General features: G+C 42.1%; 1 protein-coding gene across 3 annotated transcripts in view; it reads right to left on the bottom strand.

The window, feature by feature from the left end:
• The window catches only part of SLC11A2 (solute carrier family 11 member 2), a 48,422-nt gene that overhangs the window by 18,959 nt on the left and 3,555 nt on the right, over positions 1-25,908 (bottom strand). For all 3 annotated transcript variants that reach the window (XR_014794466.1, XR_014794467.1, XM_084877426.1), the window contains exons 2-14: positions 14,098-14,151; positions 12,186-12,334; positions 11,112-11,237; positions 10,309-10,428; positions 7,517-7,623; positions 6,699-6,769; positions 6,525-6,592; positions 3,764-3,919; positions 2,953-3,111; positions 2,082-2,168; positions 1,267-1,386; positions 891-1,040; positions 115-188 (exon numbers count right to left, since the gene is read on the bottom strand). Coding sequence is in view for 1 of the 3 variants with exons in the window: in XM_084877426.1 (XP_084733552.1) it covers positions 115-188; positions 891-1,040; positions 1,267-1,386; positions 2,082-2,168; positions 2,953-3,111; positions 3,764-3,919; positions 6,525-6,592; positions 6,699-6,769; positions 7,517-7,623; positions 10,309-10,428; positions 11,112-11,237; positions 12,186-12,334; positions 14,098-14,131 (1,421 nt within the window). In the remaining 2 variants the exon portion in view is untranslated. The remainder of the gene's footprint in view (positions 1-114; positions 189-890; positions 1,041-1,266; positions 1,387-2,081; positions 2,169-2,952; positions 3,112-3,763; positions 3,920-6,524; positions 6,593-6,698; positions 6,770-7,516; positions 7,624-10,308; positions 10,429-11,111; positions 11,238-12,185; positions 12,335-14,097; positions 14,152-25,908) is intronic.

The raw sequence follows: 25,908 nt of genomic DNA, 5'->3' as shown, positions 1-25,908 counted from the left end.
AGGCAGTGCTAGCAACCACCCGCCAAGCCTCTATGACTCATCTTTTGACTGGCCTACTCAATGAAGATGTCCTTCCCCCACACAGCTTTGGGGAACTGAGAGAAGCACACTCACATTCCATTGGCAAAGTCATTCATTACCGTCCGCAAGCTCGTAAACGTGAGGATGGGTATGAGAGCAAAGGGAAGCTGGAAAAGAAAAACCTAAGATCAGATGGGGCTCCTGGGGGTCCCTATATCACCCCAGAGAGTAGCACCATTAGTGAAAGGGAAACACAGACCCTGTCTCACTTACTCTGTAAAAAATTATTCTTGCCGGGACCGGTTTGGCTCAATGGATAGAGCGTCAGCTTGGGGACTGAAGGGTCCCGGGTTTGATTCCGGTCAAGGGCATGTACCTTGGTTGCGGGCATATCCCCGGTAGGGGGTGTGCAAGAGGCAGCTGATCGATGACTCTCTCATCGATGTTTCTAACTCTCTCTCTCTCTCCCTTCCTCTCTGTATAAAATCAATAAAATATTTTTTTTTTAAATAAATTTATTATTATCATCCCAAATGCTCAAGCATTATTTTCAAATTGACCTAACATCAATTATGATCATAAGGTTCTTTACAAATATTTGTTTCTGCCTTGTCTTAACCTGCCTAGGACCTAGCAGTGTCCTATATGTCATTTAATATTTTCTTGGCTTAATCAATAATAATTTTGTATCCTATACGCAATTATAAGGCTTTAAAAAAAAAAAAAAGTTATTTCTAAAAGCCTTTTGGATGCCAGGGGTTTCACACACATTTACTGCAGACCAAGACCATGCCTCTCTCTTCCTCTAAAATTTTCCCAGCACTCAGCACTCGGCTTGGTACCTAGGGCAGTCCATAATGCAACCTCACCTGTAAGCTCTGCAGAACATTGAGGAAGTCATTCATCCCGGTTAGATGTTCTACGTCTTGGAAGACAGCAACCAGCAGAGTCGGGATAATGGCAATAGAGCGGGTCAGAATCACTCGGGCAAAGCGTGACCATCTCAGGTTCAGAAATCCCTGGAAGAAAACAGAAACAGAATGAGTGTCGGGAACAGGAAACTAAAAAGTTTTGGGGAGATTCAGGAAGACCTTAAAAGCATGGGATTAATAAGTAACAAAAGGCCAATGTCCCCTTCCTCCAGACCAGCGGTCGCCAACCGGGTCCGCAGACCGCTGGCGGTCCGTGGAGTCTGAGAGGTTGGCGACCGCTGCTCTCGTCTGTACCAGTCAAAGCAGCACCTACCTCCATGACAAACTGGCCAGAATAGGTTCCCGTCATGGTGGAGCTCTGCCCTGCGGCCAGGATCCCCACGGCCCAGATGTAGAGCGCTGCAGGCCCGAAGTAACAGCCCAGCACAATGCCCTGGGGGGGGAGGAGGGAGAGGCAGGGGTGTGTCAGTGAACTGCTTAGACAATACCCGAACAGCACGCCTCTCTTCTTTGCTATGCACCCAGCTACACCGAGGGCTGTGCAGGGCACTGATTTAGCTCAACTCAGTCCTAACTTCATTCCAAAGCTTTCAACCTAAATTTTGCTAGATGGTCCTTCATTCCTTAGCCTAGTCCTTTCTCTTCCCCAAGCTCCTAAAGCCTTCATGCTCAATCTACACCTGAAATATTAATAAGATTTTTAAAAAGTCTACACTATAGTTACCAAATCATACTGCTTAATACACTATTTTAGAAGATAATAGGAGTGTATGCTACATCATACACATTCTACCCCTGGAGGTTCACGATGTAACCAATAGAAAAGGGCCTGAGCCCCAACGAAGACCAGTTTACCAGGTACACTTTCTCCAGTTGCCCCAGTTAACACCGGTACAACACTCCACTATCAGCACAAGCTTGGGAACTGCTGAAACAATTCATTTTTTTAGTTGATCCTTTAGTCTTTCTGTGTAGTCCAAAATGCTTGCCTAGCATCTGGACTCTGAAATAAATGACACTCCTCAGGGAGCTATGCTTAGCTCTGAAGAGGACCTACAGAAAAGACCAGCTACTATGCCAAGAATATTGATTGACCCAGAGCCCAAGAACACGAATCTGAATGTTTACCCCTTTGAAGATGTCCACAGCCAGTGTCGAGTTATCATCAGGAATAAGGCCAGTATGGGGGCTGCTGCTGTTTTTACAGACTTCAATCTGGAAAAGAAAGCAGTTTGGGAGCAATTTTTATTTTCGAGGCATAGGCCAGAGAACAGTTTTTCCACAGATCACACGCAAGTCAACTATGCGACACAGCCTGGAGGCTAGACTGGGTGCTGTAGGCTGTGATGGGCAGACACGGGGCAAGTATCACTTGTGCTCTTCCTTCGTAATCTTTCCCCACGTCATCAACAAGATTTACTGAGTTAGAGTGTGCGCTGTTGGGTCATTTTAAATGACAGGAAAGGAGGACCCTTAGGAAGGCTTCAAATATGAGAGGACACCGGAACAGGGAGTCCTTAGTCCAAGCAGTCGGGCATCTGAGGTTCTATACATCGAAGCAAAGTGGTGATCAAAACTGGATAGGCAACCAGGAACTAAGACAGAATTCAAAATGACAACAGTCTGTCCTAGCAACAGTTTCTGTTTTGTTTGTTGCCTCCTCCCAACCTATCCTCAATCACCAAATGGCAGGACTGGCAAGCACACTGGCAGCTGATAAACAGGAAACAAAAGGCTAAGGAGATGTGAAACCACTAACAACACAGCAGGAGGCAATCTTTAGCCCAGGACGGTCTCCCTTCTGAGCCAAAAGCAGGGGGAAGGAGTTAGGCTTTCAGCCGCCAGGCTGCACACCCTGACTAGTGCAGAGACTTAGGGGACAGTATTGAGGCCACAGATCTACTGTCTTAGATCCAAATCGTTGTCATATTTTCCTACCCTGTTCCGGCCTTCACATTACCCTCACATCCACTACCACTCATGATCCCGGCTTACTCACCACCTGCTGGTTGGTTTTCTCAAAAAATGCTTCGGCAAAGACTGAGACGACGAAAACATTGATGATGAAGGAAACAAAGAGAGCAATGCAGGATTCAATGAAAAAGTACTTATTAGCTTCTCGAACTTCCTGCTTTTTGGCTCGGTTTACCTGTCTGGACTGGAGAGAAAATAGCATAGTCATTTTTCTTTTTAAGTATTTGGAACAAGTTTCTTTGTAATATTTCAGGAGTTTAGAGACAACTGAAAGGTTTAGAGGGCAACAACTGACCAGGTGAGACATGAGAGAATCGCTTACATCCGTGTTCACTAAGAACTCCGTGACCCTTGGATGACACTGCACATTCCTCAAACAGGTAAGAGAGACTAAGTGATTCCTGAGCTCTGCTATTGTGGCAGGAAGAACCAAACACACAAACAAAAAACCCCAAGCTGTCCTAACAAGTGCATAACCTTAATTATAGAGGTCTCTGAAATTTCCCAGAAAACTATTGTGTAAGACTGATGGGTAAAAGGTTAGTGGGACTCTTGACTCCTGACCTCCTTAAGGCCACTCAGGGCTTTGAGATTAAAACACAAGAGACTCGGTGTACTTTCAGACCTTTTATGAACAACTATAGTTCCCGTTTCTGCGGGGTCAGTTATCTCTGGTCATAAAACAGAGTCCAAGTGTGGAGTTTGTAAGTCGAACCATGGAAAATACCTTGCTCCTTCAAGTTCTAACAGCTGTAAACTAAGTACGTGCCCCTTGAACTGAAGGAAGACGTCTCCTGACCTATCTGGGAGGCCAGTGAGGTGAAGGCCTTGCTCACCTTGACTAAGGCAGAGTGCAGGTACATGTTGTGTGGCATGATGACGGCTCCCACGATGCCCACAGCCTGCTGGATCTGTGGGGTGCCGCAGCCTGAACAGGATGGCAGGAACATGCCCTTGAGTACCTCGCTCTGGCTGGGTCTCACTGTAATATACTGCATACCGACATAACAACGATTAGCTTTCACTGGAATATGAGACCGAGGGAGTAGCAGTACTAGGAAACACTGAGCATCCTTTCCTCCCTTCCTTATCACCCCTTCGTCCTCAACAACTACCTAGAACAACGAGGAATACAGAACCATCGCAAACCAAGCAGCATAAGGGGCTTGCTGCCAGAGACCAGAGAATTCAACACTGGGGTACCTGGATATTTTACCTCATTTTTAAAAAAATTTATTTTACTGATTTTTTACAGAGAGAAAGAGAGAGGGAAAAAGAGTTAGAAACATCGATGAGAGAGAAACATCAACCAACTGCCTCTTGCACACCCCCTACCAGGGATGTGCCCGCAACCAATGTACATGCCCTTGACAGGAATCGAACCTGGGACCCTTCAGTCCGCAGACCGATGCTCTACCGCTGAGCCAAACCGGTTTCGGCTTACCTCATATTTTAGATACACAAAATAGATACGTAGAGAATGTAATTAATATGCTAAAGAAATGAAATAGCTGAGCCCTAGCTGGTTTGGCTCAGTGGGTAGAGCGTTGGCCTGCGGACTGAAGGGTTCCAGTTTCGATTCTGGTCAAGTGCGTGTACAAGTTGCAGGTTCTTGGCCGTGTTCAGAGGCATGTGGGAGGCAATCAATCAATGTGTCTCTCTCACATCGGCATTTCTCTCTGTCTCTCCCTTTCACTCTCTCTACAAATCAATGGGAAAAAATATCGAGTGAGGATTAAAAAAAAAAAAAATTAAATGGCTGGTAAGGGCCTTATTGATATTAATTTCACAATAACTCCTATGAGACAGATCCCAAGAATACAGTCAATTCTTAATTATTCACACTTATGCCTCTGATCAGCTATATTCATCTAAAAATCAATGTTTGCCACTAGCATAAGCTGACTCATCCATAAACACTTTTCACACATATTTTTTTCCTGGTTCAGCATTTCTCTTGAAAGCCTTAGACCAAGCTGTATAATCTACTCATAGATTAGATATATTTTTAAAAGTCTAGCCAGGCCAATAAACAGCTATCAGGTAAACCGGATATAGAAAAGGGCTGTTAAGGCATATAATGGTACTGATTCCTAGGAGTGTCTGGGTTGGGGCACAAACCAGGAAGCATCCACCACATCCCTATAGTTGCAATGCAGAAAAGTTCAAGCTGCAGTTGGTATAAACCAGAATGAGCAAAACAGACCCCTCTAAGTTAACAGCCAAGAAGCACCCTATAACCCTCTAACCCTCTCCAAAGCTGTTCCATTGTCCAGATGGCCAATTTGGAACCAGGGGCTGTAGTCTGGAAAGTCCTAGAAAGTTTGTCATTTATTTTTTGCCATCACCATTTATTCCCTCTATGCCCTCCACCCACCCTCTAGTCATCCTATATAACAATCCTATTTAATAAAATACTTAATATGCAAATTGACCGAACAGCGGAACAATTGGTGGAACAACCGATAACTGTGATGCACATTGACCACCAGGGGGAAGATGCTCAATGCAGGAGCCCCAAGGCAGGTGCCAGTGGGCTTCCCCCATCCCCCGATCACCCCACTGGTTGCTCCACAGAGGGAGATGGCTGGCAGTGATGGAGGGGGGCAGGGCTGGTTAACAGACAGCACCAGGCTAGCCAAGGCAGGTGCCAGCTGGGGACCCTGATTGCCCCAGCAGTCACCCCACAGATCAGTCCTGATCACTGGCCAGGCCTAGAGACACTACCTGTGCATTAATTTCATGCACCGAGCCTCTAAATTTTTGACATAGGAGTCCTGCAGACCTTCCTGGACACTAGTCTTTGCTATGAATAATATTCCTTCAAAACTGGCCCAAGACTTAACTGGCTTCTTTTTTTCTTTCTGCTCTTACTTTATAAACATTTTTTATTTTATGCTGAATTTACTCTTGGGCCATAAGTTTTGTTTCCTCAGTTTCTTCTGGGATATCTGTTTTCTTCTGTGCAACCTCCTCTTCCGGTTTAAAAACCACCCGCTTTTTCAGTAAGAATCATGTGTGGCAGGGAGAGCTCATGTGTGGGATAATCTGTAAGTTCTGTACCACATCTTGGGAGCTTTGTTAACCTAGATGTGCTCAGTGTCCAGAGATTCCACATCTAAATCCTTAAATTCAACATTATTCTCTGGCTTTTTAAGCATGTGCAGCAAAAATTCAGCACTCTTTTTTGGGCCACCAACCCTATGTCCAGCCCCACTGTATGGCCCGGGTACACCTACCAACTCCACCATTTCACGACAGAATGCTTTGGTAAGGTGAGATCCTTCAGACACTTGACGGCCTTTTCCGATATGCATACCCCGGATGGCCTGGGCAATTTCACGAATGTTCTTAGAGTGAACCCAAAAATCTGAACCTCTTAATTTGCATGATTTTGTCTGATTTCTGGGTCAAGTCAATTGCAAACTATTTCCATAGGTCACCTCTGCTACTTACAAGAAGAGGAAGCAACTGTCTTTTTCTTAGCACATGCAATACAATTGAACCATCCTAGCATTATTTTGTCTTTTATAATAAAAACAAAAAATAATTTGTTTGATTGTCTTGAAAAGATAATAAATAGCCTGGCATACTTGCCTCATATCCAAAAGTGAGGGCCATAACAGTGATGAGAAAGCCAAAAAATGCTTCCAGCTTCCGCAAGCCTGAAGAGGAAAATGCAGCAGTGAGTTTACAGGAGACAGCTCCCCATCAGTCACAGGATGGAAAAGTAGCTTCTTTGCCTAACCCCTCCATTCCCACTCTACTTACCATATTTGTCCAAAAAGAGAAATACAAAAGTATCTGCAATGGTGATGAGAACTCCACCCCATAGGGGAACCCTAGATCAGAGATAAGAAATGGAAATTAAAGGAAAGAGAGAGTACTTTCTTCCCAACAGCTCTCCACACATACCACTTCTGGAGAAGCAGGACTTGGGGAGAGGGAGAGCGGGGGGAGGGGCAGGAGGCCAGGCCTTGGGTAGTTTAGGATCACATGAATAATATTCACTCAAACTTGACTATCTACTAAGTCAGACATTAGGATACATAGTTGAAAAGAATGGGTCTTGCCCTGACAGGTTTGGCTCAGTGGATAGAGCGAGGCCTGCAGACCGAAGGGTCCCAGGTTCAATTCCGGTCAAGGGCATGTACATTGGTTGCTGGCACATCTCCAGTAGGGGATGTGCAGGAGGCAGCTAACTGATGTTTCTCTCTCATTGATGTTTCTAGCTCTCTATCTCTTCCCTTCCTCTCTGTAAAACACATCAATATATTAAAAAAAAGAAAGAATGGGTCTCACCCCTCAAGGAGCTCCTTGTTTACTGGGATAATTTGGCATACAAATAAATAACTGTAATCCACAATAATACATCCTGCATAACAGAGGTGTATATAATCCAACACGAGAACATGGAAAATAGAGAGCCTACATCTTCCAGGACAGAGAAAGGTGGTCCAGGATGGGTCCCACAGAAAATATAATAAACTTGAGCTGCATCTTAAAAATTGAAAATGAGTTGGGTTTTTGTTTTTACATTTGCTTTGAAATCTAGCAAAACACTACTTTCTAGAGGAAAACCCCCTCACCTTCCTACAGACAGGAGATTGATGGCAATAGCTGAGCCAATAACTTCTTGCATATCTGAGCCAATGATAGCCAACTCCACCATCAGCCACAGGACAATTCGTGGGACCTAAACACCAAACAAGAAAGACATGGTTCTAATTAATAACTTCTAAGAACTTCCCGCATAATTTGGAATTCACATTTTGGAACTGACCCATCGGCAGTCCTTTATAAGCCTTCAGTTTAGAGATAAAGACCCATCATTGCACGGTGGGCCCTCGCTACAGAAGGCAAGTGTGCTTCCATGCAGCGGAGCTTATGAGTCAGGGCCTAGGCAGCAGCTGAATCCTAGTTTTTTTTCTCTTTCCTTTCCATTCAAGAGAGGAATGGAATTTCCATTCATTAATTTCCACTTAATTTCATGCCTAAAAAAAAATCCTAAGTCTTAGGGGGAAATGATGATATTAATATGGTCAAAATACCCTGTTTCCCCGAAAATAAGACAGTGTCTTATATTAATTTTTGCTCCCAAAGATGCGCTAGGTCTTATTTTCAGGGGATGTCTTATTTTTCCATGAAGAAGAATACGGTACACATTTATTGTTAAATGAAAATAAAGGAAATTTTATTACCTGTATACGGTAGTACAGTAGTTGTCAACACAAACCAGACAAACTGTGAATCCTACAGTATCAAGAATTTACTCATTTATTCAATGACAATCATGTTATCATCTTCTGGAACATCATCATAACAATCCAATTCCTGAATTTCCTGGTGAATTTCTTGTGACTCCATTTCTTTCAGAATCAATGGACCAAATCTCTCATGTTTAGCCTAGGGGGGGCCTTATTTTCGGGGCAATGCCTTATATTTCACTCAGAAGGAAACCTGTAAGTAGGTCTTATTTTCGGAGGATGTCTTATTTTCGGGGAAACACGGTACTATTCAGGAGCGAATAAAAAAATGTCTGAAGTGCCGAAATCGGTTTGGCTCAATAGATAGAGCGTCAGCTTGTGGACTGAAGGGACCAGGGTTCAATTCTGGTCAAGGGCATGTACCTTGGTTTCAGGCATATCCCAGTAGGAGGTGTGCAAGAGGCAGCTGATTGGTGACTCTCTCATCGACGTTTCTGGCTCTCTATCTCTCTCCCTTCCTCTCTGTACAAAATCAATAAAATATATTTTTTTAAAAATGTCTGAAAATATCGATCCTGATTATAGCCGAAGAGACATAACAAATGTGAAAAGGCTGAGTCTTCCATAATGTAATAACAACACAGAAGTAAAAAAGGACAGATGCAAAGGGACTCAGGGCAAAGTGGTTGGAACTGGGTGATGTATGACAAGACAGGGAACTAATCTGGTCAAACAATGCAGGCCGAAGACAAATCTAGTTAATGCTGGTTCACTGAGCACAGAAAAAGAACACCTCCACGCATCTACTACCCAAAAAACAACTGCTAAGATACACAAAGAAAGAGAAGCTAAAAGAAATTATAAATTACCAGGATTTTCTTTTAAGAAGCATATAAGGAAGAAAAAAGAAAAAAAGATAAGGGTACTTTCTCACAGCCAGGAAAGGAGATTAAACATTTAGGACAAACCAGAGGTATATTTCTAGTATCTCATCTAAAGATGAAGCTAGCCCTTAATCAGTTTGGCTCAGTGGATGGAGCCTTGGCCTGCAGACTAAAGGGTTCCAGGTTTGATTCCAGTCAAGGGCATGTACCCTGATTGTGGGCACATCCTCAGTAAAAAATCGATAAAATATATTTTTAAAAAATAAATTTAAAAAATAAAGATGAAGCTAAGGCCCAGCAGGTGTGGCTCACTGGTTGAGCATCAACCTATGAACTAGGAGGTCATGGTTCAATTCTTGGTCAGGGCATATGCCCAAGTTGCAGGCTCGATCCCCAGTGTGCAGCGTGTAACAGACAACCGATCAATGATTCTCTCTCATCACTGATGTTTCTATTTCTCTCTCCCTCTCCCTTCTATTAAAAAAAGAAAAGGCTCTATCCACTGAGCCAAAGGTTTGGCTCAGTGGATAGAGCATCAGCCTGCGGTCTGAAGGGTCCTGGCTTTGGTTCTGGTCAAGGGCGCATGCCCATGTGGTATGCTTGGTCCCCAGTGGAGAGTGTGCAGGAGGCAGCTAATCAATGATTCTCTCTCATCATGGATGTTTCCATCTCTCTCCTTCTCTCTTCCTCTCTGAAATCATGAAAAAAAGAAAAAAGATGAAGCTAGGGTAAAGCTATCTTCTAGACACAGGCTCCACTTCCACCTTAGGTGGCAGTAAGAAAGGCTCCAGGAAGTGTCCAGAAGGAAGATGAAGAGAACAGTGTAACACACAGGGTCAGGGTTAATTGAAAACTAACAGAGGATCCAAAGATCCTGCCACAAACAGTTTGTATTATAAGGAAGAAACTTATTTTTTCTAATTGTTAGCAAAGTCAAACAAAAAGAAAATGCGTATAATGCAAAGTGATTGAGTAATATGAATGCATGACTGGAAGTGCTGCTTAGAGTAGCCCCCACCACGCCATGGGCTGGGCACTACTAGATGTCAGAAGGCAGAATGAATGGTAAATGTTTACTCAAACAGGTTTTTCTAAAGAAACTTTTTGAAGGAACATAGAAATGTGGCTTGGCAGAAAGAGGGGCCTGGAGAATTTCCTTGGGACTCCCAGTCCGCAGGGCCACTGACCCCCAAGTCCTCCACTGCTTCATATACAGTAGTGGGGCCAGCACATACTGCATGACACAGATTCCTATGTGAGTGACAGACAAACAGAACAGTACACGCTCACCTTGGGATACTGACGGTAGCAGACTTCAGCGAGATGCAGCCCCGTGACCACTCCCAGTCTAGCCGCCAGGCGCTGCAGCAGGAGTCCCACGATGGTGGCCAACAGAAGAACCCAGAGCAACTAGAGAAGAACAAAACCCACCGTGACACTCACAGGCAGCAGGTGCTTTTCATCTGGTTGTTGGCAATGAGAAGGGGAAGCCCTACATTCAGGAAAGAGCCCAGGTCCGGGACCAAATGACCCAAGTTCTCTATCAGGTTCTACACATGACCTGGCATGTCTCCTGTACCCCGCTGAGCCTCACTTTCTCCCATCTGGAGTTTCTCCTTTACTCGAGGGAACTGTGTGGGTGAAATAAAAAACCAACTATGTGGATAAAATAAAATAAAAAAAACAGATGGAAAAGTACTTTTCACTCAAACGTCACCGCAGGTTCAGAGGTTGATGCCCACCAGCAGAGTGGAGGAAAAGGATGTGAGTGTGTTGTGTGTGTTCAAAAGGGACACGGGCCGAAACTGGTTTGGTTCAGCGGATAGAGCATCGGCCTGCAGACTGAAAGGTCGCAGGTTTGATTCCAGTCAAGGGCATGTACATTGGTTGCGGGCACATCCCCAGTAGGGGGTGTGCAGGAGGCAGCTGATCAATGTTAATCTCTCATCAACATTTCTAACTCTCTGTCCCTCTTCCTTCTTCTCTGTGAAAAATCAATAAAATATATTTTAAAAATAAATAAATAAATAAACAAATAAATTAATTAATTAATTAATTAAATAAAAGGGACACGGGTAGAACTAGACATTTACCTTAAACCCAGCCACTGCTCCAGACTGCAAATCTGATTCGATGTTTCCTGGATCGAGGTAGGCAATACTCATAAGAAAGCCCGGTCCCGTGAAAGCCCATAGTTTACGAAAGCTAAAACAGGAGTGCTGTACAAGAGGAAAAGAGATCAGACTGATCATCACCTCCATACTACCGATCTGTTTCATCATACGCAAAGCAACAAGAACAAAGGATTGAGGGTGGTGGATACTGGGTGTGCCCAAGTTTCACCTCCATTTTGTCCACTTATTATTAATAAGTTGGCCCCTTTTCTGTCCAAGTAAAGAGCCTTTCCCTTACCTTTCTCTTTTCCATCAGCCTCTCATTTTAAAACAAGAGTAACAATATCAGTACCTCTGTGCTCAGCCACTACCCAAATGGGACAAAAGCTGGTTTGTCCCAGTGGATAGAGCGCAGGCCTGCGGACTGAAGGCTCCCGGGTTCGATTCTGGTCAAGGGCATGTACCTTGGTTGCAGGCACATCCCTGGAGGGGGGTGTGCAGGAGGCAGCTGACTGATGTTTCTCTCTCATCGATGTTTCTAACTCTCTATCCCTCTCCCTTCTCTCTGTGAAGCACATATGTCAAACACAAGGCCCGCGGGCCAAATCCAGCCCGCCAGGCCTTGCAATGTGGCCCGCACCGCGCTGTCATCACTGCACTCCGCTGTCAGTTTATGACATTGTCAGTTTATGACTGTTCAGTAAACCATTCGGCCCGCGATTTAGGCTGGATTTTAGATTTTGGCCCCTTCTCTGATTGAGTTCGACACCCAGTGTGAAGGAATCAATAAAATATATTAAAAATAAAAAAACGCTGTGGTAAAAGAGGAACATAAATCTCATACTTCTTTGATGTGAGCATTTCTCATTGGCAACAGTTTTCAAGGCCCTCATTTTCCTGAACAGCTTCTATTTATTCTGATTTTTAAAATTCGCCTTCAGAGACTGTGTGCCAAACTTAGATCTGAGGCTGTTGATCTTGAGTTGTCCGGCAGGCCCGTTACACACGTTTTCCTTACATAACTGCTTTTTCTCCCCAGGACCCGTCACTGACCTCCTCCTCAGGAATGGGAATCTTCTCGTCAAAGTAGGTGGTGAAGGGGTCCTCGGAGCCCCCGGGGGACTGCGGGAGAGAGGAGCTGCTGTAGGCAGGGTTGATGGCGCCGAGGCTGGCAGAGTCCCCATAGTCTTCAGGAGCAGCACCTGAATAAATAAATTTGAAAAGAATTTTTTTTAAATGAGCAAACTAACAATTCATCCATAGTAATAGTGAAATTAAATCTTTAACACCCTAAAGGCATAAGAGTTACATGACTATCTCAATTTATTTCTAATACTTTATTTTTCTTTTAAATAAACTTTTCAAATTATTTTCTTAATCCTCACCTGAGGATATGTTTTTATTGATTTAAGAGAGAGAAGTATCAATGTGAGAGAGAAACATCAGTCATAGCCTACAGTATGCACCCAACTGGGGATCGAACATGGAAAAAGGCTATGGCAAAAAATCTCCCTATCACTTCCTTCTGCAGTTATTCAGCTCTACATCTGTTTTTTTGGTTTTTTTAATACCTTTTATCAATTTCAGAGAGGAAGGGAGAGGGAGAGGGAGAGAGAGAAACATCAATGCTGAGAGAGATTCACTGATCAGCTGCCTCCTGCAGGTCCCGCACTGGGGATCGAGCCCACAACCCTGGCTTGTGCCCTGCTCTCCTGGTTCATAGGTGGACACTCAACCACTGACCTACAACAGCTGGGCTCTCTATCAGTTTTAAGACTACTTAAAGTCTCACAATGGTTTCCCTACTTTCATACTTCTATTCCCAATTGGCAAGTTTTAGAACCATTTCATTTTCTTCTAAGAACACTGATGTTGAGGACTCAAAATATAACATCCCCAGACTAGCCTCTTTGGTAACCTAAAATCCTAACTTTTACAAGAAAAACTAGGTCAATCAATGTTGGTGGTGAAGACACACCACCAACACCACCACCCCTCCTAATATTTGGCAGGACTTACTCAAAGAAACTTCCTTGGACATTATACCTCCGCAGGCTTCTCAAAAATGTGGAAGTTGCAAAATCCTGCCACAGTTCGGGCTAAAATCTGAGGCTGCCGGAAACCGCCGGGCAGGAACCCCTTTGCCTCCTGACTAAGGCCCGCAGGAAAGAGTGGCAGGCCGCGTGGTGACCCTCGTGACAGGAGGACTCATCTAAGACTGATAAGTGTTTCCCTGACCTTGGCATTCTGAAGTTAATCTTAAATGCAGGGAGGGATAGGGATTAGGGACTGGAAGATAAGGGCTAATCTGCCAAAAAGATACAAAACCAGGATTGCCGTAGCCATCTAATGGCTATTTTGAACCACAAAGCTCTAATCTCAGTGTTTCTAAGAAATCCTTATAACCTCCAATTAGAAAACAAAAGCTTTCTTTCTATATGGAAACGTATTAAGAAATTTTTTTAGTTATAAAAAGGAATGAAAATTCTAAAGGGAAAACTTAGAATTAAGAAGGATTAGTTAAAACAGTCAAGAAGCTCTAATCAGTAGAAGGTGCACACCCAGTACTTTCCATCTTCATAGAATCTGAATTGCCATCAGCAACCTAGAAGGAGGGTTTTATGACAGGTCTGTGAATATATTGCTTTTGCAGGCATTACTGCTATAGAAACCAAACGTGTTGCTAATCTTGGCTGTCTCGGAACTGGAAACAAGATGAGGCAGGTCAAAAAAAAAAAAAAAAAAAAAAAAGATGAGGCAGGTCTGTGGTTATAAACCCATTTTCATTTACAGCCTAAGCCACCAGATGGTGACTTCTGAATGGAGCAGATCTCCATGAACATATTATTGGCTGAAGGAGGGCAAATGGGAACATTTTTTGTAGGAATAGACAATGAGAAAGAAAATATGATAAATTTCTAAATCCAAATGACAATTAGACAATAACACAAAAGCTGTGAATTACCATCTGGCATCTTCTGTTCGGGCCCCAACACCATGGTTTTCTTGGAATAGGATTCTGGAAAGTAGAAAAGGGAGGGAGAGGAATGAACAAGAACAAACTAATAAGTTCAGCAACAGCATTTGTACTCCGTACAACCAAAGCCTTACTATATGAAAAGAATAATTCTTCTATTGAATTAGATAACCTTGAAAATAATTAGTTTTCCGAGTATGATTAAGGGATAATTAAAATATTAGTCTCAATCATGGTTTTGCTGGCAAGATTTCAAAACCAAATTGGAGCAGGCAGATGTTTTCTTTTTTTTTTAGAAGCAGGTCCTCTAGTTTAGCACCACGTTCCCCACACACATGTGCTGCATGACAGGCGAGGGGGCGGACCCCCTCCCGGGACCAGGACAAGGGCTGCACGGACCAGTCTGATGCCAGAGGCCAAAGCTTCTGAATAAACCTCCACACATGGGTGCTAGGCAATCACCCAGTCTCTGCTTACCTCCAGATAAATCCAGAAATCAAGGCTTTCTCCCATTTTGAGTTTTTAATATTTTTAATTGGTTTACTGATTTTAGAAAGGGAGAAACACTGATTTGTTGTTCCACATAATTATGCATTCATTGGTTGATTCTTTTATGTGCCCTGACCAGGGATGGAACCCGCAACCTTCACCAATGGGGAGGGGATGATGCCCTAACCATCTGAGTAACCTAGCCAGGCCTCATCTTTATGAGTTTTTAAGTGCAGAAATCTAAACTCTCTCTGACCTAACAATTTAAACTTGAGAAACAGAGTGGAGAAATAAAAGAGAGTCACAGTGGTTATGCTGCTAAATTATTAACTTTAGGTAGGTTTGGGCATCAAAAAAATATTCTTGTTTAAACTGACTCAGAACTTAAGCTATTGAAATTTCCAGTCCTATCTGAATATCAGTGCATTGTGTCTTTGATGCCTCCAGTTAACCATCTGAATGACCTCAAAAAGAAAATGTTCCATTGTCTAAACCACCGGACATCTGAGGATTACCATCCTGAGCCAATGCAGGCACCAAAAATGCAGAACTGATTCTCCTCAAAAATGGACTTTTTACTAAAAACGTTCAGACTTTTCTTTGTCCTTGGGAACACTCTTGGTATTGCCTAGTAGTTGGGAGGCTTCGATTAGAAATAAATGACCAAGATTTATTTAAGGGCACAGCCAGTGTGGCTCAGTGGTTGAGGTCACAGTTCGATTCCTGGTCAGGACACATGCCTGCGTTCCAGGCTCCATCTCAAGTACGTGTGTGGGGATGGGGGGGTGGCATGCAGGAGGCAGCCAATCAATGATTCTGTCTTCCTCTCTCTGAAATCAATAAAAATGTATTTGTTTAAATATTTATTCAAGGGCCTTATGCTTCAGTTTCTGGAAGGGGAAAAGCGCCTCACCAGCACACGGACAATGGAGGGCCACTATTTCCTAGCTTCATGTTTCCCCAGGACAGACGTCAGCTCTAATGTTTCAGTCTCATCCCCCCCCTCCCCCAACAACTGGGAGAAGACCCGCGCGACCATGCCTCCGCTCCTGGGCCTCAGGGAGCGCTGAAGCGGGAGGGCTGGGCCTGGTTCTGCAGACGCCGGCACTCCTCTCAGACCTGCAATAAGCAACCTGGGGGGACCAGGAGGTGTCCAAAATGTCCCGCATTCTGTTGGGTTAAGTTCAACTGGGTGTGAAGAGGTATTAATAAGCCCATTTGTGTGTTTTTTGTTTTTTTAATTTTATTGATTTTTTTACAGAGAGGAAGGGAGAGTGATAGAGAGCTAGAAACATCGATGAGAGAAAAACATCCATCAGCTGCCTCCTGCACACTCCCCACCAGGGATGTGCCCGCAACCAATGTACATGCTTTGACCGGAATCAAACCTGGGACCCTTCAATCCACAGACCCACGCTCTATCCACTGAGTCAAACCGGTTTCGGCATTAATAAGCCCATTTGACCACAGATCTATGGTGTATTCTCCAGTCAACCCCGCCAATAGGCTTGATTTTTTAAAATTTCTGATCTACTAATTAAGGAATCCACTTCTCAGTCAATTCCAAATTCAGAAGGGGGAAGAGAGGGTAATAATAACTCTCCTGAAGAAGGTCTGAAGACTCCCCTTAGCTGTCTTTTACTGTTTAAGTTGTCTTTTCCACTTATGTTCCTTCATTCCTCCCAACTGAACAGTCCTCGACTTTCTGTTTTAGACCATCTATCTACCAGCATATTCTGTATTATACCTATCTTATAGAATTACAGGATTCAGACCCAAAGGGGGTCTTAGGTTTCATCTATTAATATTTTCTGAGGTATAAAACATACCACCACTGACTAATTTGGAAAACAATGTTCATCTCTGCAGTAACCAATATCAGGTATTTTGTTATAATGTAAGACCAGCCATATTCCTTCTATCAGGTCTTGAGCCACCAGCTGGCTCAACACCAGGCAAGAGATCCCAAGCCCTCTGTCAGCCAGTACCATAGCTCCTCACCAAATGGGACTGACACCTGAAAACTCAGAGTAGCAATAACCACTTGCTTCCTATCACAGTACAGAGCCTTTTTCTTCTAATTCTAAAAAGCCAGGTAATCAGGTTTCCTAGCCCACAATGAATTAGAAACCACAAATCCAATCTGGGATTAAGGCTGTTATAGAAAAAGGTTTTGGGCCATTTGATCTGAGGCAAAGAGCTCTTCCTTATACTTCCATTAGCTCTGAGAACATTATTATTAAGAATAATAATTGCCCTAACAGGTTTGGCTCAGTGCACAGAACGTAGGCCTGCGAACTGAAGAAACCCAGGTTTGATTCCAGTCAAGAGCATGTACCTTGGTTGCGGGCACACCCCCCAGTGCAGGAGGCAGCTGATCGATGTTTCTTTCTCATCAATGTTTCTAACTCTCTGTCCCTCTCCCTTCCTCTGTGTAAAAAAAAAAAAAAAAAAAAAAAAATCAACAAGGGGGCAATGGTAAGATATGTACACATGTACTACCTTAATTTAAAAAATGGAAAGGAGGGGGGAAAAAAAATCAATATATTTAAAAATAAATAATTTTTTAAAAGAATAATAATTATCTTATTCTTAATTATACTAGAGGCCCAGTGCACAAAATAGTGCACAGGGTAGTCCTGGCCAGGGATCAGGGCCGATCAAATTCCCTGCCTTTAGCCTCCCCACTCCTCCTTCCCTCACTCCCTCAGCGCCCCAGCCACCACTGTTTGTCATCCACCATGTTCCATGCCACCCTCTGGTGGTCAGCACATATCATAGTGAGCAATCAAACTCCCAGTCTGGAGCTCCCAAGGGAACAATTTGCATATTAGTCTTTTATTATATAGGATAATTAATATATTATTTGTATATCAAATTTCTTAACTGTGGCCTACTCACCAAGAACTGATTAAATTAGATTATTTTTGTAGTGATGCATGATATCCTATTTAAGAAGACACAGAAGTATTTTTATACATTTGAGGAAGATTCCAACCCAAAATAGACTACTTAACGTATATTTAAATGAATTGAGGCACACCCCCTCCCAGGAGCACTCGGGCACCTTTCCCTTCCCTTTTTCTTCCCCCATAGGCATGCATCTCCTAAATTCCAAAGGACCCTACAAGACTTACAACCAGAGACACAATGGGCAGCAGCTGCTCTTCCCAAGCTAATCCCCTGAACCCGTCTCCAAGGTCCCCTTTTCTCCAACTCTCCAGTGAGTGGCACAGCCCGGCCTGGGCTCACTTTCCTGGAGAGCCAAAGCAGCCTCACCTCCGCTCTCTCCTGTTGATCTTTTATCCCAAGTCCTTCCTTGTTTCCTGTTCCCAGCTTTCATAGCGTACTCTCACAATAAAAGGCAAACTACTGAGACAGAGTGTTTTCCCCAAGCCTGTAGTCTGCAGAAGTGATAAAGAATAACTAGACAGAAATATTTCATGATAAAAAAAATTTAATAAATATCACTATTCTAATTGATTATTCCTATACTAAATACATATAAAGCCATTAATATATAAGAAGTCTAATCTTCTCTCTGAAATCTCAGGAATGTATTATTCCAGGAGAGAACTGATTCTAGATTCCAACTTTCTCATTAAAACTTTTCATTAACAAACCACAAGCTTCACTCTTTGTAGTGCATATAGAACATAACTAGGAGAGGGAACAGAGAGGGCCAGTTATGTGTGGCGTGCTGCACAGTTTTTGAGCCTCCATGCAAGTTTAAGATACATACGGAAGCTGTAAATTAACATTAAGGTAGTTTTGCTTGCTCAGGCCATACTACAGGCCATTTTCAGTCACTCAGTTACATTAAGGAAAACACGAAGTTGAGATTTAAGCAACCAGAATCAACTCAGCAATACTTTGATAATTATGATTAATATGCTTTGATACTCTAGATCACTCCAACCATAAAGTATCACTTTCTCTTATTAAAGCCAGTAAGATTCACCTTATTAAACAGCAATCAACAACAGAAAAATGATTAAGTGTAATATAACTATTTTATCTTATTCCTTATCAAAAGTTGTAAGACTGTTTTACAGTATTAAAATGCTAATAAAATTACATTTTCTGTCCAAATGTCATTAAGTCTACATATCCTTTGACTCAACAATTCTACTTCTAAGAATACATCCTATACGCTCATATAAGAAAGTATGTGCATATTTCTCATAGCATTATTTGTAGTATCAAAAGACTGCAATATCAAAAAAACAACCAAGATATTAGCAGAGGACTGATTAAATAAACTATGAACATTCATACGATGGAATGCCATCAGCTATTATAAATAAAGCAGATCTACAGATATAGGTAGGAAATAATCTCCAACATATGATGTCAAGTAAAGAAACAAACTTACAGAACAGTATGCTATCATTTGTGTAGGAAAATAAAAAGAATACACAGGTGTACACATATATACTATCCCCAAAGGACAGTAAGTCAAAAACTGGTAATGCCGTCCCTAAGACGAAGAAGTAGGGGAGCCCAAATGAGATTAGGTAAAAGGCAGACCTCTCAATGAATACACACCACATACCATTTTCTTCTTTAAAAATTGTTTTACCGTGTGCATTTCTGTATTATTTATTTTTTAAAATATATATAAAGATAATATGAATTTGCTTCTTTTTTTCAATTAGTTTGCTTTCCATATATTTTGTATTGGTTTCAGATGTGCAGCACAGTGGTTAGACAATCATATACTGTACAAAGCATTCCCCCTGGCATCTCCAGCACCCACCTGGCACCAAGCGTAGTTACTGCAATACTGACTATATTCCCTGTGCTGTACGTGACATTATCTCCATGACTATTTTGTAACTACCAATTTGTATTTCTTAATCCCTTCACCCAGCTATTAAGACTCCCTTCTAATAGCTGTCAGTCTGTTCTCTGTATCTATGAATTTGTTTCAATTTTGTTTGTTCTTTAGATTCCACACATAAGTGAAATCATATGGTACTTGTCTTTCTCTGATTGACTTATTTCACTGAGCCTAATACCCTCTAGTTCCATCTATGCTGTGGCAAATGATTGGATTCACTTTCTTTTTTTACAGGTTGAAGTAAAGATTGCTTATTTAGCAAAAAACACCTATGAAATACCTCAAACTTGAATAAATGAATAACAAATAACTAAAATCATAATTTCAAGTTTTTCTAATAATGTAGATCTAAGAAAAAGATTTAAAAAAATGTAATGCACATATGTTTAAAAATCTCAAGAAAACAAGGAATAAACATTAAAAGGGGGACAGATTCCAGTATCTGGATTTCAAGTGATTTTCTTGAAACATTTTAAAGTTCAAAACGTATTTTCATTCCATCAGGGTACTCCAGATGGTTCAATCCAGCCTCCAGCCTCTCCAGTCTGAGACTTGAATGGAATAATTGTCTCCTTGCTCCCAAGTAGGGGAAAGAGGAAAATCATGGCTTTAGAACAGACCTGTTGAACCAGGTGACTTAAAGTGCGTCACTAACATCTGTGAGTCTTAGATTCCTCCTTTGATCCACTTCCTCCCCCTTCCCCGCCACCCCCCCGCCCCCCATTCTTTTCTGTCATGCTCTCCCAGGCAGGTCTGCATTGCCTTTACTGAATCTGGGTTCAGTCAAGTATTTGGTCTCAACCACCCACTGCTCTCTGGATTCATTTAAAAAAAAAAAAATATTTTTATTGATTTCAGAGAGGAAAGGAGAGGAAGAGAAAGATAGAAACATCCATGATGAGAGAGAATCATTATAGGCTGCCTCCTGCATGCCTCATTCTGGGGATCAAGCCCACAACTCAGGCATGTGCCCTGACCGGAATTGAATTGTAACCTGGTTCATTGGTCAATGCTCAACCACTGAGCCACACTGGTTGGGCTGGATTCACTTCTTAACAAATACTTTAGGGACTCTCTCTGATATGATTGACAGATTTTGGAGAAAAAGGAAGGGAGAAAGGGAGGGAGGGATGGGAGGAGGGACATATACTTGTTGTTCCACTTATTTATACAATGTATATACCTGACCAGGGTCTGGACCCACAGCCTATTGGGAAGACACTCTAACCAACTGAGAAAGCTTCTCAAATGAATAATGGAGATCTGCAGCCCTCCACTTGGCTGGCATACATTGCCTTCAGTTTAACTTACTATCACTCCGTCTTAGAGCCACACAGCCATGCTGGGAAATGATGATCATGGAGTTTCAGAAGCCAAATCCTTAGGAAAGCATTTCCTGACCTTAATTTGGGTTAAATGGCCCTCCTTCATGTTCTCCCAAGGTACCTGCTGGTTACCACAACTATCATTACTCTTACACTTTTACCATGTTATCTTGAAGTCATTTATTCCCTGATACTATTTTGAAACTTTTCTGTAAATTTGAAATTATATCAAAATGAATAGTTATCTCCTCAAAACACAAACTAGCTATAATAAATTCTGAATATCTAGTTAACAATAATTCTGTGTTACTCTAGTCCCATGGTCAGCAAACTGCGGCTCGAGAGCCACATGCAGTTCTTTGGCCCCTTGGGTGTGGCTCTTCCACAAAATACCACAGCCTGGGATAGTCTATTTTGAAGAAGTGACATTAGAAGAAGTTTAAGTTTAAAAAATTGGGCTCTCAAAAGAAATTTCAACCGTTATACTGTTGATATTTGGCTCTGTTGACTAATGAGTTTGCCGACCACTGTCCTAGTCGGTTTGGCACAGTGGTTAGAGCGTAGGCCTGGGGACTAAAGGGTCCTGGATTCAATTCCCGATCTTGGTACATGCCCGGGTTTCAGGCTCAATCCCCAGTAGGGGGCCAGGAGGAGGCAGCCAATCAATGATTCTCACTCATTGTTGATGTTTCTCATCTCCCTCTCTGAAATCAATATAAATATATTTTTAAGAAATTCTGTGTTTCTTAACATTTACAAGAACTCTGGAAGAACACTTTGGGTTTTTTAAATATATATTTTATTGATTTTTTTTTTTTTTTTAACAGAGAGGAAGATAGAGGGATAGAGTTAGAAACATCGATGAGAAACATCAATCAGCTGCCTACTGCACACCCCCAAATGCAGCTATGCCCACAACCATGGTACATGCACTTGACCAGAATCAAACCTGGGACCCTTCAGTCCAGAGGCCAATGCTCTATCCACTGAGCCAAACCAGCTAGAGCTGAAAGAACACTCTGAATAACCCAAATCTATTTAAAAATCGCCAAGAAATAAATATTAAAATACATGTATAAACATTAACTTAAACTTTTTCCCGTATGGTTAAAAAAATTTTTTTGAATTTGAAATACTTTTATCTTGTAAAATTCCCCTGTAGAGGGCAAAGGCACTCAAAACTATTTCACTGATTTTAGAACTGTATTCAAAACTGCAAAGGTCTCCCTAAATCTGTAAGGTTTAGAGGAGTGTTTTGGTTTTTTTAACAATCCTCTAATTCTTCCTCCCTTTTTTTCTCCCTTCCTATACATAAACAACATCAAAAGGAGCATTAGGAAAGCAATTTTCAATTGGTGTGCCACAATAATTTTTTTTTAAATGCAATACCTAAAAAAAAAAAAAAAAAAAAAAAGGAATTCCTGAGCGCTGGCTGGCAGGCTCGGTGTTTAGAACACTTGCCTGTGCACCAGAGGCCTGTCTGGGGATCCATGCCCATCCCTGGTAGGGGCCTGTGTGGGAGACAACCATTCCATACATCTCTTTCACATTGATGTTCCCTCCCCATCCCCCTTCCATTCTCTAAAAATCAATGGAAAAAATATCCTTAATCCTTGGGTGAGAATTTTTAAAAAAGCAATACCTAATGATTTAGTTGGGGGCAATGACTTCTTTTCCCTTAGATTGTCAAAAAAAAAAAAAAAAAATGACAATAGCCAACACAATAGGTGCCCAGAATTAATCAAATTTTTGGTAAGATTGGCAAAAATATATATATATATTTTTTGGTTTGCCACAGAATTTTAGTAATTAGTTTATGTATGCCATGAGATGAAAAAAGTTGAAAATCACTGAAGAAGGAAAATAAATGTCATAGAAGCAAACAAAAAACTGTTTGCATGGAAGCAACTGATTAAATAACTGTGAACAGGGAAGTTTGAAGGGCTTTTCTCAGACAAGATTCAGTGCCAGGACATGCTGGTGACAAAGTAAATAGCCAGAGGCACAGATGAAGGCTTTAAAAAGTAATACCCAAGGGTTTTAGGCATTAACAAGCAGTTATGGCCGAGACTGGTTTGGCTCAATGGATAGAGCGTCGGCTTGGGGACTGAAGGGTCCCGGGTTCGATTCCGGTCAAGGGCATGTACCTTGGTTGAGGGCATATCCCCAGTAGGGGGTGTGCAAGAGGCAGCTGATCGATGACTCTCTCTCATCGATGTTTCTAACTCTCTATCTCTCTCCCTTCCTCTCTGTACAAAATCAATAATATATAAAAAACAAAACAAAACAAAAAAAACAAAACAAGCAGTTATGACCTTTTAAAATTCATTTTGTGTCCTGAAGAAAATGTAAAGATTCTCAGATCCTTCTAAAATCCCTTTTCCCGAAAGTTCTATTTTAAGTCTAAAGTACTGGATATTCCCACAAAACCATTACTATCGATCTAAGACCTAGGCTGCACAAGATGTTCTTTATGAAGGTGAGTTCCTACCCCTGGATGAGAGTCAACAAAACTCTGAAATACTCAAGTGGTTCGAACAAAGCTCATTGTTTTCTGAACCCTGTGTGTTTTAACAAGGAAGATCACTGGCTACTTTTTGAGGGTATTTCTGCCCTTGTTCGTCCATTCCGGGTCAATACAGACGCACCATTTTCTGAGTCTTTTCCATCTGGGCATTCATCTAATTAGTTCCAAAACTCAGTGTGTCCCCCGCTGGGGTTGAGGGGAAGGAGCTTAGAAAAGCAATGTGAATTTCTAAAGTATTCTTGAGGATGTAAGTCTGAAATTATTTAATTTGGATAAGTGTATCCTATTCTTCTCTTGTGAAAATGATTTTGATGTAAAATGGGAAAAAGGGTTGAAGACTGATTCATCTACTTCCTGATAGTGAAAGCCCCTCTAGTATTAGTTTAAGAAAAAGGCCTAGGAACTCCATTCCTCTCTACCTGAGTGAGTAGGGTCAGACTGTTTTCCACCGAAAGCCACACAAGCATGCCCAGTTCATAAAGTTCAAACAGTGCTGCTATTGTACAATGTGCTTCATGCGCATCAGGGCATCGGTGTGTGCGTGTCTCGCTCTCCCTGGCACAATGGCCACTGAAATACCAGCTTAGCCCAGCCAGTGTGGCTAGGTGGTTAAGAGTTGGCCAGTGAGCCAGGAGCTCACGGTTTGATTCCCGGTCAGGGCACATGCCCTGGTTGCAGGCTGATTCCCAGTGTGTGTGTGTGGGAGTGGGGGAAGGGGCGGGGAGGGGGTACAGAAGGTAGTAGATCAATGATTCCCTCTTATTAGTTTCTATTTATCTCTCTCCCTTCCTCTCTTTAAAAATCAATAAAAATCTATTTTAAAAACAAAAATACCAGCTTAGACTGTTCTTCATTTTACTGATTTTGTGTGCCATAGTGTTAATCTTGCTTGCTTAGTCTATCAGAGAACCACAATTTCAACTCAATATAAAGTTTACAGTGTCTCACCTAAGCTAGACTTGAGAGACTCTGTTTTAGAGTTGAAAGAAAAACCTAACATTGAGAACATCTACTGATAAAGAAAGAGAAAACTAATTAGCAAAAGGAAAGAGGGAGTTACGATCGGGGAAAAAGAGAACAGCCGATAATGACACCAGCTGCTTGGGTGTGAAAGACGATAGCAGTTGGGAGAAATTTGGCCAAGCTGTCAAGAAGGACGTTTTAGACAAAAATATCACTCACCAACCAGAGGCTTCAGAATAGAACTCTTAACTTTATCTGCTCAGTGCTCTGAGGCTTAATCAGCTTCCTGACTGCTTTAACTTCACTACTTTTACTTCTTTAGTGCTTACGGCTCACTAAAATCTTACTTCTGGAGACTAAGCTTCTCTTTGCTCCTCCCGGCTCACAGGGTGTGAGCTTCCTCTGATCTCCTAACCAGAATGTACAGCAGTGCGTTTCCCTCTGGGGGCGGCCTGGCCCCTGGCTGCACACAGCTCTCCTGGAACACAACTCCAGGTTCTGAGAACAATTTCAAAGACCCCTTTCATACTGAAATAGGAAAGTCTATAAATCAGTCTCCACCTACTTCTAGCCTCAGGGAAAAAATGTTTTGCCCTCATACTTGCTTAAGTAATTTTTTCTCTGGCAAATATGAAACATGCTTATCATTAGATTACATTCAATTCATTTATTCCAGTGACAGTATTGGCCCCTCTGATGTAGACTGGACTTGTCAATTTTAAGTCAATATTTTCCTCAATGTTTGTTTTCTTAAAGCAAAGAAAATTTATGTGTAAAGACAGACAATACATACAAGATTCCCCAACCTGATACATGCCTCTTTTTGCTCTTTGGAACCTGTTAAAATTTTAACTTGTAGGTTTCGTTCACTACCTTGGAGTTTTTTTCTGTTTGTTTGTTTTTAATATATTTGTATTGATTTCAGAGAGGAAGGGAGAGGGTGAGAGAGATAGAAACATCAATGATGAGAAAGAATCACTGACCAGCTGCCTTCTGCACAGCCGCCACTGGGGATCAAGCCTGCAACCCTGGCATGTACCCTGACTGGGAATCAAACCATGACTTCCTGGTTCACAGGTAGACGTTCAACCACTGGGCCATGCCAGCCGGGCATTACCTTGGAGTTTTAACATACACTTGCTTATCAGCTATAAGTGGGGCTAAAACAAAGTAAACCCATACAAAATTACCTACTACCGTGCTTCCCCGAAAATAAGACATCCTCCGAAAATAAGACCTAGCGCATGGAAAGATAAGACATCCCCTGAAAATAAGACCTAGCGCAACTTTGGGAGAAAAAATTAATATAAGACACTGTCTTATTTTCGGGGAAACAGGGTAGCAATAGGCAAAAAGACTGAAAACCTTAACTTCCCAATTTGTCTTCACTGAAAACTGGTTCTTACACTAAAAAATATGTTACTCTGACCTTAAATTAAAAGTGGAAGAGGAATAGACAATAAATATATTTTTATCACTCTTGCCAACTCTTTAATATTCTACTAGAGGCCCGGTACACAAAATTCGTGCATCCGGGTGGGGGTGGGGGAGTGGACCTAAACCGCAGTCAGACATCCTTAGCGCTGCCACAGACGCAGCAGAGACTCTCGCCAACGCCCCTGGGCTCACCAGCCATGAGCCCGGCTTCTGGC

This window comes from Pipistrellus hanaki (genome assembly GCF_964339955.1).
Source record: "Pipistrellus hanaki genome assembly, chromosome: 3".
Lineage (NCBI taxonomy): Eukaryota > Metazoa > Chordata > Mammalia > Chiroptera > Vespertilionidae > Pipistrellus > Pipistrellus hanaki.
Note: the sequence above shows the minus strand (reverse complement) of the source record. Positions and strands in the feature narration are given on the sequence as shown.